This window comes from Chiloscyllium punctatum, chromosome 24, assembly GCF_047496795.1.
Source record: "Chiloscyllium punctatum isolate Juve2018m chromosome 24, sChiPun1.3, whole genome shotgun sequence".
Classification (NCBI taxonomy): domain Eukaryota; kingdom Metazoa; phylum Chordata; class Chondrichthyes; order Orectolobiformes; family Hemiscylliidae; genus Chiloscyllium; species Chiloscyllium punctatum.
In genome coordinates this window covers 77,934,553-77,949,951 of record NC_092762.1, presented here as the reverse complement: position 1 = coordinate 77,949,951, position 15,399 = coordinate 77,934,553, and the positions used below count along the sequence as shown (strand labels likewise).

Below are 15,399 nucleotides of genomic sequence, written 5' to 3'. Positions count from 1 at the left end.
TAATTGGGTGGTCTGCCCACGTAAGGGTCTCATTCCTAATTATGGTAGAAGCCTAAAAAGCAAAAATGAGTTGAGGAGGTCCCTTGTTCAAAGGCAATCCTGATTGAGAGACCCTGCATTAGAAGGCATGGAAGGTGAATGGGTTGCAGAAGTGGTAACAGTGGCAATTAAGAGCCAAGCCCCACCCCTTGTTGACAGCAACCCTTCCCTCCCTCCTGTCCTGTGACCTCCATCCTCCTTTCGCTGATCTGTGACATGGATCCCTGTTAATTTAATGCCTCTCTTCCTGTATTCTACTGATAGTAGCCACTGCCTCCTCAGTGGCACTACCTGTAGTACACACCTGCTAGCCTCCGGTAGGCCCACAACTCTCGGGTAAGGGGCAAGGTTTCAGCCTCTGATGTCCTTAATCTTGGGGAAGGCCCAATGCTTACCACCAAGGTACATAAGAGATACTTAATTCCAGCAGGTCTTTTCCAAAGGAGATGATGTAGCCTCCACAACTGGATGTCAACCAGCACCTCATTCCCCCTCATCAACATTAAATACTAATCAGCAAGTCACATGAAACTGCAAATGACTTGCTAATACTATCCTAAAATAAAACTAAAAGTAAATAAATTTAAGACGTTTTCTCGTAACTTCAAAAGATTGGCAGGAAGAGATACCCTACAGTGAAAATCAATACTTTCTGCCAATAAGATTTCTATCAGTTGGGACAAATGACCAATTTCTGTGCTGTTGGTGCTATGAAAAGTACCTTTTTTATGGGGATGATTCATGGCTCAAACTTAACTCTGCTTGCCAGATTGCCAATGTCCAAATCGATGCCTTGAGCATATGTGGAGAATAATAGTGCATAGAAACAGAGATAGATAGATAGAAAGAAGCGAATCAAGGGTTACGTGGGAAAGGCAGGAGAGGGGACATGACCAGTGTTGGACCAGCCATGATCCTGCTGAATGGTGTATCAGGCTCAAAAGGCCAAACAGCTTACTCCTGTTCCTAATTCTATGTTCTAAATTTTGGGTGCTTGCACCAAGGGAGTGTGAATTTCCAAACTTGATTCATGGAATCCTCTCCATAAAGTCAGACTCATCAACTAAAAACAAAATACTGTGGATGCTGGACATTTGAATCAAAAACAGAAAATGCTGGAGAAACTCAGAAACAGAGATAACATTTCAAATGCAGTATCACTCTTCTTCAGAACCTCCAACTCATCAAGATCGGCCTATTCTAACCTGAGCCAAATTCTTTTTACTTATCACTCTCTTTGCCAGCTAACTTTGATTAAGCAACATATCAAATTCAAAATTCTGATTTTTATATTCAAATCCCTGTATGACTTCAACATTCACCATCTCTTTAATGAGGATTTTGTACTTAAAATCCCCATGAACAACGACAACAGGACGTTGGTTCTCACTCTGTCCTTTGGAAAATATCAACATCCAACAATATCAGCTCAAGCTGTGATTCGGCTTAGGCGTTGAGCTGGAATCCACTGTTTCTCACTGACAGGCAAAATTGCTTTGAATTAAGCCGAGTTGACATTAATAAGTTCTGAAAATTTAGTTAGAGAGAGAGGGCAAAATGAGATTATATTATTAAATAACAATTCCCAGAAGTATAAGAATTAACTATTTTGTTTTTCTTATATTAATTTTATTTTCCAGATGGCTTTTTAGTTGATAATAGAACAGAAATACCAAACTAAGCTCTCGGTAAAAATCTCTGAATGTCCAGAAGGCAAAATTTAAGCATTATTCTCAAAATGCCCTTATTTAACCTTCCTCATAATTTTCCATCATGATATTATCCAGCCTAAAACCTTGCTTGCAGTTGATTTGTTTTTACAAAATCATGTTCAAATCTGCTTATGGATAATACCATGGCTAAATCTAAACATTGATTGCAAAACATTCACAATGACCAAGGCTTTTAAAATGAAGTGTTATTTGTAACCATTTATTTAAGAAACCACACTAAAATTGGCCTGGAAATTCAGCCTCAAAATTGCAGTTTGTCCCGTGCTATACAGACCTCCCTCGCATTCAATACATGGTATACAAGGAACACGCACTAATCTCAAAGTGTGCTGTCCGACAAAGAGTTGGAGCCCAAAAAACCGGTATGCATTTCCCATGGCTGAGACTGATGCAAATGAGGCACGAGTGCTGCTATTTTTCAGCGGACTGATTTTCAAGCCCATTTCACCGCCAACCTACCTGCTCTAGTCTGCAGCTCACTAGCCCAATAAAGAATACATGTCATGAATCCGATATAGGAAAGTTTGTTGCACTCTCCTCCCTAAAGTCCTAAACATGAGCAGATCCAAATTCCTAGATTATTAACAAGACCCAAATCATTTTTTAATACTAATGCAGGGTAAACAAACTGTCAGTGTCAGGGCACATGTGGGCTCATCTCTCAAAGCCTGCCCCTTCAAGCCCAGGCAATTCAGTCCTCTTGTCCTATAATGGTCAATTTTCTTCTACATACACCTGATAAGAGGATGTAGCGTACCTACAGATTTACGAATTGTTTGTAAACATCTAGTGAGGTTAAAATGAAGGTTAACACTGACAAAAATATTTTCAACCAGTGCCCCACACTGGTATGATTGATAAGTGACTGGTGGCTGCTGTGAAAGTTGCACGAACTGAAGGCCAGGAGTGTGCACATCCTAACAGCTATTACAAATGCAAGTGAGTGGTGTTTTATGATAAAGCTCCAGGGAATTACTGTCAGATAAAATGTGGGCAGGTCCGTAGGTTTTAATTCATTGGCTCTGCCGAAGGTCAGGAACAGAGCCAGATGGGACCTGAAAATTGAGGCCAGCGGCATTCCAGTTTCCTAATCTTCTTCCCAAGAGCAGACATTTGGTTTAAAGGATCATGGATTCAGCAAAATCCCTCCCCACCTTGCACTGAAAATGGAATTCTAGTTCAGACCAGTGCAGTGATTGTAAAAACGTCAGCCAGGTGGATTTCATTGACTATGAGCTCCTTGATTGGGGTTGTTAACCTGGTCCATTCAGGGATCCCTGGCTGGCAAAGATAAACAGGAGTGGCAGAGGTTCTGCTCACTACAGGAGTTCTGCTCTGAGCTATCTGAGTCAGTGTCATGTATTTTGTGTGTGTGGCTCGGTGACAGGATACAAGTCTTTGTGGAGTTTTTTCAACCAGTACCAGTCCTTTCCAACTTTAACGGTGTTTTAACTTCCCACCAAAAGGTGGGCAAGCAATTAAGCTTCTTAAGAGCCAGGTCAACAACAATATTAAGGCCTGGCTGAGACCTTCCAGTCATCCTCCGATATTTACTCTAATCTGTGCTATTTGAGTGTTGTGAGCTTGCACACTTGACAAAGGCTAGAACTAGCATTGTTGCCTCATTAAAGGATAAACCCTAAACAAAGAGTTGTCAGTATGAAAAATGCTAATTAGTACCTGGATTCCACTTTGCATATTCCACTATTATTTCGTGATATATTCTAATAGGACCTGAGAAGATACACTCTTGGGCATCCCTCCATGGACAGGCATTCTCTTTCACCTTCTCATTCCAAATCTTTCATTTTCAAACTATCTTCTTACTATCCCATTTGTTTCTCTTTGTCTACCTCTGATTTTCTCTCTTTTTCTTCCTCTGATTTTCATATAGTTACTGAATTAAATTGTTCTTGATTCAGGTCGAAGGAGTGACCTGGTGTAATTTGTTTAAGCTATCCCACCAGAGACAAAGAATAACCTGAATACAGAGATAAAACCTATCTATGATATTTGGAGAAGTGGCTAATCTTACTCCTGGGATACATGGTTATTTATAATCCTTGATGAGCCTTGTGGAACAGAGGATTGTACATTTCATCACATGAGCTACTTCCTTAACACAAGGCAGAAAAGCTTAATATTGTTGAGCAGCAACCATCATCTTGAGCTGTGCATTATGTAACTTAATTTGTAGGGGTCCAGTCTGTTAATGAATCACTGAAAATCTGCTCATCCTGATTCTGGTGTAACTGTCAAATCATGCCCACCGCAACAATTATTTCCACCCTGAGCTATGACTTTGCAATATTGTCAGGAGAACATTTTACTTGCACATCAATGGATGCTGGAGATCTGAAATAAAAACGGAAAGTATAGAGAATCTCAGCTGGAGAAACTCAACAGGTCTGACAGCATTTGTGCAGAAATTCGACCACTCGTAATGACAGAAATATCTCCAGCGTTCGTGTACCCCACACAGTTGAATAGTTTGATATCCTCACCTACTGTTGAGAAATGTGGGTGCAGCTCCAATGTAGCCAAAATCCCATTCAATTTCTTTGCAGACCACAATAAGAAGTCAATGCAAGTATAGTTTCAAGGCTTACACCCTTTTAATAGGGTTTGAAATCTGCCACACTCATGTTGATTGTAAGTCTCAAACTTCAGTTACTGAAAATGTGTTGCTGGAAAAGCGCAGCAGGTCAGGCAGCATCCAAGGAGCAGGAGAATCGACGTTTCAGGCATGAGCCCTTCTTCAGGAATCCCGAAACGTCAATTCTCCTGCTCCTTGGATGCTGCCTGACCTGCTGCACTTTTCCAGCAACACATTTTCAGCTCTGATCTCCAGCAGCTGCAGTCCTCACTTTCTCCTCAAACTTCAGTTACCCAAGTTTAAACTTGCTTTAACTTAGATTGGGTTTATATCCAAGTACTGAATTAGCTTTAATTACACATAAAGCAATAAGTTCAGTTGTAGGTGGCTGCACTTGGTGAACTGTTTGATCAATATAAATTCAGTTAAATTAACCTTTATTCAGTTACCAACCTTGTACAGGTCATCTGTTCTTCTAAATTACATAGATTGTCTCAACAAGATAGCTAAAGCATCTAAATCTTTACTGCCTGTCCCATGGCTTGATAATGCTAATCTGTACTCAAAACACATTACTCAGATCAAATACAGCCTCTGAAGTGCAGAGGACTTTTTAATGCTAGCAGTATAATTTTCAGCTATTATAATTCTGCTTTAATATTTTTTGTGTTCTATCTCTCTTACGAGTAGGGATAAAAGTCTGACTGTGTACTTTTTCTATCAAAGCAGGAGCTGATATATAGCTTTGTAATGACAGGAGCACTTAATAACCAGTCACTGAAGCATTTTTTTTAAGCCCACAAAGTTTAATTTAAGTTGATTTAAAGCCAATGGAAACTTCTAAAATAAGATGTTTGTCTCACATTTAAATATAATGGCAGAGTACTTTGTGAAATACAATCAAAAAGTATAAGTAATATATATAAGTATGTGAGTATTCACATGGTGTCTAGTTTTCTAATTGAAACTAATGAATAATGGATTATACTATGTTATGTTCTACTTCTTGAGTTTAACCCAATTTGAACTTTGTTTGCTATTTTTAAGTGTATAACCTCATTTTCCATCATCTTCCCACAGTTCTCAGATACATAAATTTCAAAGCATGAATTATTATTGTATAATATTAGCACTGAACCTGTTAGCTCATTTATATTGAATTATCTTTACAACAATTAGGATCTTCGTTAAAATAGTTGACAAAAGAATTGCGCGCAGGTACATCAGTCATTATTTGCAGAGTGTTACAAATGCAATTTAAACTGTTGGAAGAATTACATAAAAATATCTTTTAATATGGAAACATTGGAAATTGGTTTTCAAATAATAATTGATGAATAATTGATAAATATGGGGGGAAAGATAAGAGAATAGAATATAACTCTGCAATAAATGACAATGGGATTCCATTTTCAGGGAACTACATGAAAATGTTTATTTTGTCTCTGGAGTTCAAAAGTGAAGAATATTGGTTCCTGTCCTGTCAATGGAAAATTGGATATGCATTTTATCCTCCAGGATTGCTCATAAACTTTGATTAAATGATGAAAACAATGCTGTACTGTAATGAGGCTGCACAATGATTCTTATTGGTTTGGGATTATTTTCTTCTGGCTTTTCTTTCTCTCATAGGGGTGCGACATCTGTTGTGTACAGATGTCAAGAAAAGCGAACCCAGAAACAATATGCTGCAAAGGTCCTGCAGAAAACAGTAAGTGAAAGTTTGAGTAGATTTAAACTGATAGTGTGCTTGTACTGTATTGGAGTGTCAATAAGTGCAGGTCTTGGATTACTACTGACATTCACAAGGATTAGTGACCAAAATTTTGGACAGTCAATGCAGCAAGGTCTTGCAATCACCTCCAGGAGAGTGACTGCCTCCTGTGGCCAAGTAATTATACTGAGTTGCTGCAGTATATAACTAACCCTGTCTCACAAACAGAGTAATATTATGATCTGAGATTGCAGAAGGAAACACTATCTCACTGTCAGATTTCAGAACTGTGTGTGGCATGCACACATGGATAATAACGGTCTTTCAATTTTGGAGTCAGCCAGTATGGAACTGAAACTAGATGGCTAAATGTAAGTGAGAAATATTGTTTACTATTTCTCTGAGATAGAGATGAACAAAATGATAGATACTTGGCTTTACACCGATTCAGAACATTTCACAGTAATTGCTGTAAATTTTATTAGCTTATCAGTGTGGAGAATTGTGAGGTAACAAATTCGGGAAGACTGATAAGGTAAGGAAATACACAATAAATGACCGGATATTTAGAAGTGTATTGTAACAGAGGGATCGAGGAGTGCAGATCCTGAAGGTGGCTGGACAGTTAGATTATGTAATCAAGAATGCATTCAGAATACTTGCCTCTATTAACCAAGTTGAAGGAAGATGAGAGGTTATGGTGCAACTTTATAAAACCTTATACACACTTGGCAACAGAAAGAGACATGTGCCGTTCCAGTCATTGCACTGAAGAAAAGATGTGATTGCTCAAGAGATGGTGTTGGGGAGATTTACAGAGTTGTTCCCGAGACTAGAGAACTTTAGTTAGAAAGAAAGATTGGACAAGATTAGGGTAGTTTTCTTTGGAACAGAGGAAGCTGAGGGAAGACCTAATTGAAGTGTCCTAATTGAAGTAATGTGGGTCCAGATAGAAAGGCCTTATTCCCAGTTTTTTATAACCAAGGGGAAAGACTTAGGATAACATAGAACAATACAGCACAATACAGTCCCTTCAGCCCACAATGCTGTGCCGAGCACTTATCTTAATTTAACATCAATCTAACCTATACACCCCTCAGTTTACTGCTATCCATCTGATAGTCTGGGTGGCATCAGGACTCATGAGTCCTGAAGAAGGATTACACCTGAAACATTCACTTCTCCTGATGCTGCCTGGCTTGCTGTGTTCTTCCAGCTTCCTGCCTGTCTACTTTGGATTCCAGAATCTGCAGGTTTTTTTTGTCTCTGTCCTTGTACCTGTCCAGCAGTCGCTTAAATGTCCTTAATGTCTCTGACTACTACCACCGCTGACAGTGCAATCCATGCACCCACCACTCTCTGCATAAAGAATCTGACATCTTCCCTATGCCTTCCTTCAATCAACTTAAAATTATGACCCCTCATGAGAGCCATTTCTGCGCTGGGGAAAGGTCTCTGGCTATCTACTCTATCTATGCCTCACGTTACCTTGTACACTTCTGTCAAGTCACCTCTCTTCCTTCTTCTCTCCAGTGTGAAAAGCCTTAGCTCAATCAACCTCTCTTCATTAGACAAGACCTCCAATCCAGGCAGCATCCTGGCAAATCTCCTCTGCACCTTCTCTAAAGCATCTGTATCCTTTTAAATTAACCTGACCAGAACAGGACACAATATTCCAAGTGTGGTCTAACCAGGGTTTTATAAAGCTGCAGCAAAAGTTTATAACTGTTAAACTCAATCCCCCTGTGAATGAAAGCCAAAATACCATATGCCTGCTTAACAACCCTATCAACCTGGGTGGCAACTTTGAGAGGTCTATGTAAGTGGACCCCAAGAGCCTGCTATTCCTCCACACTGCCAAGAATCCTGTCTTTAACCCTGTATTCAGCATTCAAATTTAACCTTTCAAAATGAATCACTTCACACTTACCCAGGTTGAACTCCATCTGCCACTTCTAAGCCCAGCGCTGCATCCTGTCAATGGCTTGTTGTAGCCTGCAACAGCCCTCAACTCTATCTACAACAACGCTGATCTTTGTGTCATCAGCAAACTTACTAACCCACCCTTCCACTTCTTCATCCAAGTCATTTATAAAAACTACAAAGAGTATAGGCCCAAGAACAGATCCCTGCGGGACACCACTGTTCACTGAGCTCCAGGCAGAATACGTTCCATCCACTATTACTCGCTATCCTATTTTGGCCAGCCAATTCTGTATCCAGTCAAATTTCCCTGTATCCCATACCTCCTAACTTTCTGAATGAGCCTACCGTGGGGAACCTTATCAAAAGCCATACTGAAATCCATGTACACCACATCAACTGCTCGACCTTTGTCAACTTCTCATGTCCTCAAAGAAATCAATAAGGCTTGTGAGGCATGACCTGCCCCTCACAAAGCCATGCTGACTATCTTTATTCAAACAGTTTTTCCAAATACTGCAATCATAAATCCTATCACTCAGAATCCTTTCCAGTACCTTGCTTACCACAGATGTAAGACTTACTGACCTTAATTCCCAGGGAATGCCCTATTCCCTTTCTTGAACAGAGGAACAGCATTCACATCCATGCAATCAGCCAGTACTTCTCCCCTGGAGAGTGAGGATGCATAGATCATTACCAGAGGCACAGCAATCTCATTCCTCGCTTCCCGTAGTAACCTTGGATATATCTGGTCTGGCCCTGATCTATATCTATCTTGATGCTTCTCAGAATTTCCAGCACATCCACTTCCTTAATATCAATCTGTTCAAGCCTATTAATCTGGTCACTGGTGTTTTCACTATCAAAACAGTCCCTCTCTCTGGTGAATACTGAAGCAAAAAACTCATTTAGGGCCTTCCCTACTTCTTCAAATTCCAGGCATAAGTTCCCTCCACTATTCCTGATCAGCCCTCCCTCTCTCTAATCATTCTCTTATTCCTCACATGCGTGTAGAACGCCTTTAGGTTTTCCCTAACCCTTCCCACCGAGGCTTTCTCGTGTCCCCTCCTAACTCTCCTCAGTCCATTTTTGAGTTGTTTCCTTGCTACCCTGTAATCCTATAAAGCTGTGCCAGATTCTTGCTTCCTCAACCTTGTTGTGAATGAGAACTTTGAGGAGCTAGGAAACAGGCTTGAACAGATTAAAATTGAAGAAGTTCATGTGCTGGAAATTTTGGCAAACATTAAGATTGATAAGTCCCCAGGGCCAGACCAGATTTATCCTAGGTTCCTCTGGGAAATGAGAAAGGACGTTGCTAAGCTGCTGATGAAGATCTTTGCTTCCTCACTCTCCGCAGGAGTCGTACCAGAGGACTGGAAGCAGGTGAATGTTGTCCCTCATTTCAAGAAGGGTAATAGGGAAATCCCTGGCAATTATAGACCAGTCAGTCTTACGTCTGTGGTCAGCAAGATTCTGGAAAGAATTGTGAGGGATAGGATTTATGACTACAGTATTTGGAATCCAGTTCTGGCCGCTCTGCTATAGGAAAGATGTAGAGGCTTCGGAGAGGGTGCAAAGAAAACCAGGATGCTGCCTGGACTGGATGGTTTGTCTTACGAAGAGAGGTTGACTAAGCTCAGACTTTTCTCTCTGGAGAGAAGGAGGAGGAAAGGTGACCTGATTGAGGTGTACAAGGTAATGAGAGAGGTAATGAGAGGTATGGATAGAGTCAATAGCCAGTGACTTTTCCCCAGGACAGGATTGACTGCCACAAGGGGTCATAGTTTTAAGGTGTTAGGAGGAAGGTATAGAGGAGACATCAGAGGTAGGCTTTTTACACAGAGAGTTGTGAACGCAGTGGTGGTGGTGGAAGCAGAGTCATTTGGGACATTTAAGCGATTGCTGGATATGCATATGGATAGCAGTGAATTGAGGGATATGTAGGTTAGGACAACATTGTGGCCAAAGGGCCTGTTCTGTACTGTACCTTTCCAAGTTCTGTGTTCTAACCTTAAGTAAGCTTCCTTCTTCCTTTTGAAGAGAAGCTCCACTTCTCTTGTCATCCTTCTCCTTTGCCTTACTATTCCATGCCTGTCTCAGTGGGACAAAGTTATCCAACACTCGCAGCAAGTGCTCCTTAAACAGCCTCCACATTTCTGTTGTGCACTTCCCATAGAACAATTGATCCCAATTTGTACTCCATAGCTCCTGTCTAATAGCAGTATAATTTCACCTCCTCCATTTAAATACCTTCCCATACTGTCTGTTCCTATCCCTCTCCATGGCTGTGTCTCCATGGCAGTTGTGATCACTGTCTTCGAAATGCTCTCCCATTGTGAGATCTGGCGCCTGGCCTGGCTCATTGCCTAGTACCAAATCTAATATGGCCTCCCCCTTTGTCAGCCCTTTCTACATATGGCAGGAGTTTTAGAGTGAATTAGAGGGGAAATTTTTTCACCCAGAGTCATCAGCATCTGAAAGTCCTTCCTTATAACTCTTACAACATTTAAAAAGTAGTTGAATATGTATTTGAAGTTTGTAATCGACAAGACGATGGACCAAAATCTGGAAAATAGGATTAGGCTAGATGGCTACTTGTCAGTTAGTGTAGAGCTGATGAACCAATAGCTATATTTTACGCTGTAGATTTCCAGAGTTGAATACCATAATCTCGTAGATTTATAAATTATTTTTCTTTCTCCCTGACTTCCACTGTCCAAGCATCTGAGTCAGCATAAGGCTGCACAATTGAAAATGTTGAGTTTTACCTTCCTGCAATCTTGCTAGGTCAATCCTCTTTCCATATCAGGCCCTTGAATTTTGAATATATTTATGGAACATTAAATATCCACAGCCAAGCCAGGCACAAAAACCGCAAGATACATTATGCTATTTTAGTACTCCGGATGCTATCACTGCAAAATAGAACTGAGCTGAACTGAGACTGACTAGATGATAGCAAAAGAGAATGGAGGTGAAAAAGAAATAATCTCGTTTGATTTTTCCTCGATGTAACAAATATAGTTTTGAAGTACTATTATTATTTAGACAAAGACAATAACTATTTGTGTACAGCTATATGCCACAAGTGAGAAGAACAGGCCCATTTTTGGGGAGTGTCTGTTCAGCATAACATTTCTGGACAATGGAAGAGCTCCCTGCTCTTTGAATAGTACAGGATCTTTAAAATCCACATGAACCATTGGAATTGGTGAACAGGATGTTGATTTTATGTTGTAAACAAAACATTTGGTTTTGAATCTCTATAAGAGAGCACACCCTATGTGCAGTACTGAACATATTAATCAGGATTATGAGCTAAAATGATGGAATGGGACTTAACTCCAAAACTTGGGAGAAAGTGAGGACTGCAGGCTAAAGGTGTTGCCATGGGCACCTGTATGGGCCCCGGGTATGCCTGCCTCTTCGTTGGGTACTGGAACAGTACATCTTCCTCAGCTACACCAGCACCATTCCCCACCTTTTCTTCTGCATAATAGATGACTGTATCAGTGCCACATCGTACCCCTGGGGAGGAGGTTGAACAGTTCATTAACTTCATGAACACCTTCCACCCTACCTCAAGTTCACCTGGACCATCTCGAACACCTCCCTCCCCTTCACTGACCTCTCCATTCTCCATTTCCAGTGACCGACTCAGCACTGACATCTACTTCAAACCCACCAACTCCCAGCTACTTGCACTACACCTCGTCTCACCTATCCCTTACTCCCAATTCCTCCACCTCCACTGCATCAGCTCCCAAGAAGACCAATTCCATAGAACAACCCAGGCGGTCTACTTCTTTAAGGATGACAATTTCGCCTCCCACGTGGTCAGCGATGTTCTCCAGCGCATCTCCTCCACTTTTCACATGTCCTCCCTTGAACCCCACTCCTCCAATCTTAACAAGGACAGAACTCCCGCGGTCCTCACCTTCCAACCCATCAACCTTCGGATACAACGCATCATCCTCTGCCATTTCCGCCACATGCAAACTGACCCCACCAGCAGACATATATTTCCTTCCCCACCCCTATCAGCATTCCGCAGAAATCATTCCCTCCGTGACTCCCTTGTCAGGTCCATGCCTCCCACCACCCCACTGTCCACTTCCCTTTCCACCACAGGAAGTGTAAAACCTGTTCCCAAACCTCTTCCCTCCCCTCCATACAACGCCCCAAAAAATCCTTCCACATCCAGCAGAGATTTTCCTGCACCTCCACACACGTCATCTTCTGTGCCTGTTGCTCTCAAAGTGAGCTCCTCTACATTGGGGAGACAGGACACCAATTTGCTGAACATTTCAGAGATCATCTCTCGAATACACAGACTAAACAACCCCACCGCCCTGTGGCCGAATATTTCAACTCCCCCTCCCACTCTGTCAAGGACATGCAATTCCTGGGCCTCATCCACCATCAGATTCTAGCCACCCAACGCCTGGAGGAAGAACGCCTCATCTTCCACCTTGGGAACCTCCAACCACACGGGATCAATGTTGATTTCACCAGGTTCCTCATCTCCCCTCCTCCCACCTTATCCCAGATCCACTCATCCAATGTGGCACCACCCTCTTGATCTGCCCTACCTGTCCATCTTCTTTCCCACCTATCCACTCCACCCTCCCCTCTGACCTATCACCCTCACCCCCCACCTTCATCTACCTATTGCATTCCTAGCTACCTTCCCCCCAGCCCAACCCCTTCCCATTTATCTCTCAACCCCTTTGGGCCACCCACACATTCCTGACGAAGAGCTCATGTTAAAAACGTTGACTGTCCTGATTCTCAGATGCTGCCTGACCGACCATGTTTCTCCAGCATCACGCGTTTTGACTTAAATCCAAAAGTTGTCAACTTGGAGTATTGGCTGTGCTGAAATAATATTTGAATGCTAAAATTTGTTTTCCATGGAATATTATCATGAGCTGAAAAGGAAATCTTGTTCATTATCTAGATTTTCTAAGCATCCAGTCCCAGTAGTTGGTGACAGAGTCAGCCAAAATGTTGGTATCACAATTATCACATGTATTCCTCACCTCCACACGACCAGTTTCAAAATTTAGGGAATTTCATGTTAATCCACTATTATGTACTAAATAAATTGTGCAGAACATGAAAATTTGGGGAAAGATTTTCTTTAAAAATCCAATGGCTTTATGCTGATACTAGTTCTCTAATTATTGCCAAATTATTATTTGTATGATGTAAGTAAGTGGGAATTAGCCCTGTCAGATTGTGTTTTGAGTGAGTTCATACAAATTTTATGTACCTGTAAAAGCAAAACATTTAAACGTAGGTTACCAATCGAACATCATAGTTTGATTAAATACTTGTTACTCCTCTTCTTATGCCACAAAGTCAAGTGTGAAGGCACCATTCCATAGATATGGTAACAGCTTGTCTGTGCAGTATATCAGCCTTGGCAAAATTCTGCAGACAACAGTTACCAAAAGTAAAGCTGATTGACAAGTCATTTGCATTCTGTGCCATTGATTTTTAAAGGTGATGTATAAAAAGCTGAAGTACATTTTCAAACCAAAAACCTCTGTTGATAAATTCAAGTGAGTGACATGAACTACAACTGCTGCTTGGAGCTGTTACTGCCAGGAGGCATATAGTCATGGTATGCCACTCTGATCTATCCTGACCACCTACTCTCTGATAACTGCTGTAGCAACAACTGTGTGACATCTGTCATCCAACCAGGCCTAAATCCACCAACCTTTCTGCTGCTGTCCACTTTGCTTCATTGAAGAGGACTCCATAATTTTCAGCTGATTAAATTGCCAAAATACTGATATTTTCTTTTATCATTCTTTTTGCTTTTGCAATTTCAAGTGTCAGTCTAAATATTACACATTTATATGATCATTTAGTATGGTTACATGTTTTGACAGTGCTGTCTATTTTTAGTTACTGCTAAAAATATTCTTAAATTGCATCTCTCACATAATTATTTTACATAAAATAACATGCGTGGAGGGAAAAGCTGATCTGGATACCTGGTTTTCCCAAAGGTTTTTCAGGCCTGCATTTCCAAAGAAATAAGGTAATGCTCATTGCCACCAGAAAAATTCTGAACCCAGTAACATGAAATTTAAAACATTAACGTTGAAAGCATCTTGTCCAAATCCTTGTAGACAAAGGTGGTAATTCTAATGACCCTAGAACCATAAACTGGGAGGAAAATTAACCAGTAAATTGTCAGGAAAGTTCCCTGATACAATGGTGCTGAGGTTGTTTCCCAGCAGCAGTTTGACTGCTGGCACAGACGAGTGTCAGGCTGGTGGTGGACAGGTGTAGTGATTCGTACTAGGTTGACCTTATTAACTACAGTGTCCTTGATTGGTCCAAGTTAATAATTCCAATCAGGAAAGCCTTGGCTGACCAAAATAACCAGGAGATTAGAATCTCCTCAGTCGCCTTGATGTGCCCATTTGCCACCGAGCGATGGGGATCCCCAGTGGAGAGGTCGCTACACAGAAGTCCTCCCCCTTTCTCTCAGGGATCTGAGGTGGAGGGTGCTGCATGCAGGAGTCCCCTGCAACCGCAGATTGCTATTGTTCACAGACTCCCAGCCCAACTACTTGTTCTGTGGTGCTGTGGAGTCAGTGGACCATGTATATATTGGGTGTGGGCGCTTGCTCTCCCTTTTTGATTTTCTAAAAAGAATTTCTCTGTTTTTGGTTGCACTTCAGTCTCACACTCCTGATGTTTGGGCACCTGGTGCAGGGGGGGGGGAGGGTAGGTCAGAGGATCTCCTCGTTGGTCTGCTCCTGGGCCTGGCCAAGCTGGCCAGAAACAGGTCCAGGCAGTGGGCCATGGAGGGGGTCATTAGGACCGATTGCCTGCCCCTGTTCCGTGGTTATGTCAGAGCCCGGGTGTCCCTGGAGAAGAAGTACGCTGTGTCTACCAAACCCCTCGAGATTTTCAGGGAAAGGTGGGAACCGCAGAGAGTGGAGTGTATTATTTCTCCTCCAACTCTATTTTGATTTAATCCCTGCGCTCCTCTTCCCTGTTTGATCACGCAGTATTGCCGTTTGATGTGAAGGGCACTGCTTATCGCTGGCCACTCAGGTGTTTTCTTTCTTCCTGGTGCTGGAATATAAATAAAGGTTTACACACTTGTTGCTTTTCACTGTGTCCGACACCTGCACACACACGACATGGGTGCTGGGGAAAAACAAGCAGTTAGGCGATAGTGTGGAAATAAGTGGGGGAAGACAAAATATAGAATCTCCTCAGTAGAGGATTGATTCTGAGCTGGCTGGTCACAGCTGGTGTACTGCGCGCTAGTAAATAAAGGGTGACTTGGTGATGGGACCCTACCTCTGTGCAATTATTTCAACAGACAATTTGAATAACTAATCAAATAATTCACGAAA

The 15,399-nt window shown here is 41.7% G+C and overlaps 1 protein-coding gene across 1 annotated transcript in view; it reads left to right on the top strand.

Moving 5' to 3' along the window:
• LOC140494725 (calcium/calmodulin-dependent protein kinase type IV-like) overlaps positions 1-15,399 on the top strand; it is a 145,496-nt gene that overhangs the window by 48,487 nt on the left and 81,610 nt on the right. The window contains exon 2 of the mRNA XM_072594263.1: positions 6,001-6,079. Within this exon, the coding sequence (XP_072450364.1) occupies positions 6,001-6,079 (79 nt within the window). The remainder of the gene's footprint in view (positions 1-6,000; positions 6,080-15,399) is intronic.